This window comes from Platalea leucorodia (assembly GCF_965183815.1).
Source record: "Platalea leucorodia genome assembly, chromosome: 1".
Classification (NCBI taxonomy): Eukaryota; Metazoa; Chordata; class Aves; order Pelecaniformes; family Threskiornithidae; genus Platalea; species Platalea leucorodia.
The window spans coordinates 110,328,771-110,334,770 of NC_138823.1; the positions used below are offsets into that span (position 1 = coordinate 110,328,771).

Here is a 6,000-nt window from a genome sequence, read left to right on the forward strand (position 1 = left end):
CTGAAATGTTCAAAGTTATCGCACAACAATTTTTATTTTTTTATTTAAGAAGCAGTATTTAAACATACGCAACTCAGAGATAAATTCAGAAATAGTAGATGCTACTTCTGCAGCAGCAGCGAACTCCCAAATGCTCCACTCTGTCTAAAACCAAATAGGATTTCTTCTTGAATTAGCAGGGGATCGTATTTCTAGCATGGTAGAAAGTCATTGGCAATGATGAGGTTTTGTCTAATGCAGATTTCAGATGGCATATTATCACTTCATTTCTCCATTACTATGAATAGGCTATTTCTTATGAGTTCCTCCAGACAAGCTAAGCTTGACCTTTATTATTTTTAATTTTAAACACAAGAGTCTCTACATCAGCTCATCTGTTAGCTGGTAACAGAATGTGTAGGTTTCCTGAGTAATCTCACATGTTAAATGACCAGTATCTATATTCGAAATCTCTTCTAGCATTTGATCCACGCTAAGCTGTACAACTTGTTTTTGTTAAAGTCCGTTTACTAATTAAATACAGCATGGATACAGTTAACCTTTCAAAATGTCCCCAGCGAGGATGTTTTTAATTTCGGAAGACATCTGGTACAGAGGGTAGCTTCTGCTTTAGGCTTCCCAGGATTTCACGAAGCCGTGCAGTGAGGCCTAGATGGTCAAATCACCGTACGTCTGCAGGCGCCTGCTGAAGTTAGTTTCTTTCCCCTCCTTCAAGAGCTTTTTCAGAGCAGCCTAATTTGGACTGATCCAGGCTGGCCACCCATTTGGTATCCTCAGGACTGATGTGTTATTATTGCTCAGGTGGGACCTGCCTGCCCAAGCGGAGATAGGCAAGCAGGAGAGGAGACAGGCTCAGCCTGGAGCTTTTCCAACGTGGGGTTTTATTACCTCCTTCATTCTTCCCAAAACTGCCAAGATGTGCATTTTAAATGCTGAAATTCACAGCAATGGCTGGTGAATGAACCTTTTACAGTGGTCGCTTACGGGTAAATCCTGAACAGTGTGTATGGTGCTGTTCTTTTAACTGGTATATTTTATTTTAAGCTCTGTGTTTGATCACCAAAACAATTTTATTTGTGCCTTGCTTCCCCTGTCGTCTCTCCAGGCTGGATGATCGATGCAGACAGCCGTCCCAAGTTTCGTGAACTGATAGCGGAGTTCTCAAAAATGGCTCGTGACCCCCCACGCTATCTTGTTATACAGGTACTAAACCCAGTGGTAGGAAGTTGTCTGATGGGCATTTAATATGAGGCCCAAAATGATTAGCAATGCATATGAAAACATATAATATGGATAATTTAAGGCCAGATTTACTGTTGCTTTCCAGGTCTTAACACATTCATCTAGAACCACAAACAGAATTTCAAGACCAGTCACTATTTTCTTAGTACTGGTCCCAGTCTAGGACCAGTAACAGCCCATACTGCAGTCCTGAGAGGAGAACAGAGTTTGATCCTCTTCAAACTGCAGATATTTTACAGCAGCATAGACAGAGATTGCAGGCCCAAATTCCCCTAAACTCTAGGTAAATTTGGTTAAACACACAGGTCCAGATTTTACATCTTGGACCTCTCGCTAAATTACCTTGTCTCTCAGAGAAGGGGATAATGAGGGCTTGAAGGGAGTCTGTGAGTCCTCTCTCACACCGACTTGTCTCACAGGGAGATGATAGGATGCACCTGCCCAGCCCGACGGACTCCAAGTTTTATCGCACCCTGATGGAGGAGGAGGACATGGAAGATATAGTGGACGTGGATGAGTATCTCGTGCCACACCAGGGCTTCTTCAACAGCCCCTCAACATCCCGCACTCCTCTCTTGAGTTCATTGGTATGAAACTTTTCCTCTGTGGAAACATTGCAAGCAATTTTAAGAGTGAACTGCTTCTCATAATGTCTGTATTTTCTTTCTCTCTCTTTTTAAAAGAGTGCTACTAGCAACAATTCCGCTACAACCTGCATTGACAGAAACGGGGTAAGTGGGATGACCTTTAGAAAAGGAGCAACTTCTCCTATGTGGATCAACTTCTACAAAACAGTCCCTTTAATATTGTTTTTTTCTACTTCAAACCTAGCAGGGGCACCCTGTGAGGGAAGACAGCTTTGTCCAGAGGTATAGCTCAGACCCAACGGGCGCTTTCTTGGAGGACAGCATAGACGACGGCTTCCTGCCAGCCCCGGGTGCGTACCTCTCCCGTGTTTCCATCCCACAGCCACTCATTCACAAGCCATTTGGTTGTGAATATAATCATTGTCCTTCCTTTTCTGTAGAAAGGAAGGAATCCAAATGCTTCCTACCTGTTTTGGTCAGTAAATGGGAGTGAAAATATGTGCACATATCCTTTTCCTAGACTTTTTCTGGCTGCTTCTGGCCGTTTCTCATTTCAGTTCCTTCACCAGCCAGGCTCCTCATGTTTGCCATGTGTGCTATCTGGCCGGGGAGTTCACATGCGTGGTTATATTTTTAAAGCTTTCTACCACCCCTGCACTTCAGAAAATATCCTCTAAAAACTGGGTTTCGCCCCTTAAACCATTTCAACAATATAAACAGCTTTCTGGCAGTTTCACTGCTTTCAGATGTTGATACACAGAAGGCAGCTCACAGTTTCACGTGGACTTACAGCGTAGGCGGTCAGAAAGCGAGCCAGGGAGCACCGAGGGAGCTGGTGCTGGGTTATGCAGCCATGATGCTTTATGTCCTTAAACAAACCCAACCAACCCTTCCAAGAATACACCACAGTTAAAAAGGGTGAAAGACCCTGCAAGGGATGGCATTTAAGTGAGATGTGGAGTCTCTGTTTCTGCCATCCTGTATTTTCTAGGCACTTTCCTCATCTCTAAACATTTTTCTAGGGAAACAGCTTCTGGCAGCAAAGCTCCCTGACTACAATTTCAGAACAGTATCTGGGACATAGCCACCCCCACGTCACTAAAATCAGCAGTAGTTATCTCGCTGTCTCATGGTCCAAGCCGTCTTTCTGCTGCTTTGCAAACCGAATTCCTGAAGGTGAACTTGAGGGCAGCGTGTTTGGTGCCACAGCACAGCAGTCCCTGCCTTTGGCTCTCTTCTGCTCCGGGAAATTCAGTGAGATGCTGTGTGCAGAGAGCAAGTGGCAGCTGGGTTGAAACTACATCTCGAGTGATGCAAATGGCTGCATTAGTTATATGTCTTCATTTTCATTCCTTCTCATTTTTATTTTCTTTTTATTCCAGAGTACGTAAACCAGTTGGTGCCCAAGAAAGCATCTGCCTCAGCAGTCCAGAATCCAATCTACAACAACTTCTCACTCACAGCAAACTCAAAGGTCCCCATGGACTCCAGCTACCAGAATTCACACAGCACAGCTGTGGACAACCCTGAGTATCTCAACACCAACCAGTCTCCGCTGGCCAAGACAGTCTTCGAGAGCTCTCCTTACTGGATCCAGGCGGGCAACCACCAAATAAATCTGGACAATCCTGACTACCAGCAGGACTTCTTACCGAAGGAAACCAAACCTAACGGTCTCTTGAAAGTTCCCGCAGCAGAGAACCCAGAGTACTTGAGGGTAGCAGCACCAAAAAGTGAATACATTGAAGCCTCAGCATGACCAATTTCTTCTTGCGGCGAGGCAAGCCAGACTCTTGGTGAACCTGGCTGCTGCAAGAATGGACTCTTGCTCATAGCAAATGGTGACCGCAATGCATCAATAAGCACACCTTTCCTTTTCAGCATGGGGGCTGAAACTGCGAAGCCTATTTGATGGTAGTTTGGGTCTTTTCTTGCCCATTTCCATGTAATAACTGAGGCCCATAGCCTGCACTCGGATGCATGTTGGGATGGAGCGGGATCTTCCTGGACAGAAGAAATACGGATGCATTCCTTTCATTTTCAAATGGTAGCATGGTAAGAAGCCACTCTGGGATGAACTTGAGAGCTGTACGCATTGTACAGTCAAATTCCTTTATACAGTCTGTATTTTTATAAGTGTTTCTAACAGAATTTTTGGATCTTTTACAAGATCAGATGCTTGTACTGCTGGTCTGCTATGTGGTGCTCGGATCACCAGCAGGAAAAAAAAATAATGTTACTAAATAGTTTTCTAAAACTCCTGGAACAGAAACAGTTATTCCAAACCACCGGATTTTTACAAATTGGCTCCACATACTGCTTCTTGGCACAAAGAGGAGAAGTGCATCTGGGGGACATATGGGAGATTCTGCCCAGGGCAGTATGGAGTGGATGGCTCCAGGGAGAACTAGCACAAGGAGCAAAACGGCACGACGTATCACCTACTGACCACTACTGCTAAAAACTGACAGGAGGAACTCACCTCAAAGTCATCTGTATATGGTTATAAAGTGCTCGCTAGTCTGCTTTCTGATGGTCAAATGCAAGACTTTTTTTTTCTGATCCCGTATGCAGCTGTCGAGTTGTCAAAATGCCTTTCTTCTTCAACAAAACTGTTAAAGATGTTGCTGTAACTGAAAAATGAAGTGTCAAATAATGTTTAACAGACTTTAATTAAATGTCAAGGAAATGCAAATGGTGGCAAATTGGAGCATTCATGAGACAGACTGGAAGAACTACACTAAATTAAACTTGACTAGGGCAAGAAACACAGGTAGCTCTAGCCAAGCAGTTTTATTTCCCTTCTTAAAGGGGCTCAGAGCAGAAATCATTTTCCCTTATACATCTGGCAAAGAAAAGGGGTATATCAGTGTTGCACTTTACTCACTTCAAGGCAGAATACTGTCAATTACTGTACCACACGGGGGCAGAGGCTGGGGCTGGTTGCCTCTCCCTTTGGGGTTACATGTCCTGGCAATGCAGGAGGGGCAGTGAGAAGGAATTAAGGGAAGGAAGAAAAATCTGGAGTGATGGAAAATATTATTTCCCTCTCCTGAAACACAGGGCTGCCTAGTGCTTCTTTAAAATACCCAGCATCATCTTCTGTTATCAGTGTGGAATAGGCAGATGAGGCAAGGCTACGATTGTAGTTTCGTAGTATAAATCAATCACAGCAGCAAAAGCAGCTACTCCTTCCAGGGGCCCGTGATACAGAACTTCAGATTCTTCCATCATTAACATTTCTTATGAATGTAGGAGGAGTAAAATGCCTAAAGTGTGAATTTAGTCAGTAATTTAGACTCATCCCACCAGCAGCTTGGCAGTGCTATTTTAATCAAACCACTAGATCAGAAAGTAAATGCACATTTGTGATTTTGGTACAATGGCCCTTAACTAGTTGAACATTGGCAACTTGCTTGAGTATAGTGTAAGCAGCTGAGTTGCGAAGGATATGTCGTCTATATTAAGTAGCAAGAAATAGTCAAATTTATGCCGCCACTGTGTTTCGAATATATCAGTATGTGTTTCAGTTTAAGTATTGCATCTGGAGTCCAGGATCAAGCAGCAAATCCTCAGAACATTGTTTTTACAGATTTATTGAGGAGCGAAGGAGAACGGTCATATGAAATGACCCCTTTTATAAGTAACACAGTGTAAAATGCATTAGCAGCTTGTGTGTGTGCAGTAGTTCGTCAGCCATGCTGCAGTCTAGGGTAGAGCAATATACTGGTCAAAATCCAAAGATTGTCCTGTTTGGTACGTCTGCGTGGCCATGACCAAGTCCCAGGCACAGCGGTATGGAGGATGCAATGTTTGATTATTACTGGCTTGTATTTAAAACGCTAACCAAAATTCAGTTCCCACATCCAATTAGTGGCAGATTTCTCCTTGCATTCCTGAGAGCAGATTTGTTGTGTTGCTCTCACAAGCATGCAACATGTACTCACAGGCAGCGCTGCTTTTCTCCACCCACCGCCCCGGGAGGAATGTACATAAAACCAAAAAGAGATCTTAACAGAAATCACAGATAATTTTCAATTTGCTGAATCTGTTATGTTTCCAGGCGGAACACGAGAAAATCACATAGTGCACGTTCTCCTGCAGAATCTTTCCGACACTATTGCACAAGAGAATTTATTGATGTTTTGTTTTAATTTGTTAGCTAAAACAA

General features: G+C 43.5%; 1 protein-coding gene across 1 annotated transcript in view; it reads left to right on the top strand.

Annotated features, from left to right (window-relative positions):
• EGFR (epidermal growth factor receptor) overlaps window positions 1-3,588 on the top strand; it is a gene marked incomplete at both ends in the record, with an annotated part of 150,389 nt that extends 146,801 nt beyond the window's left edge. Inside the window, 5 exons of the mRNA XM_082303842.1 lie at window positions 1,106-1,203; window positions 1,662-1,829; window positions 1,926-1,973; window positions 2,074-2,179; window positions 3,212-3,588. Coding sequence (XP_082159968.1) covers window positions 1,106-1,203; window positions 1,662-1,829; window positions 1,926-1,973; window positions 2,074-2,179; window positions 3,212-3,588 — 797 coding nt within the window. The remainder of the gene's footprint in view (window positions 1-1,105; window positions 1,204-1,661; window positions 1,830-1,925; window positions 1,974-2,073; window positions 2,180-3,211) is intronic.
• Window positions 3,589-6,000: the final 2,412 nt, after the last annotated feature.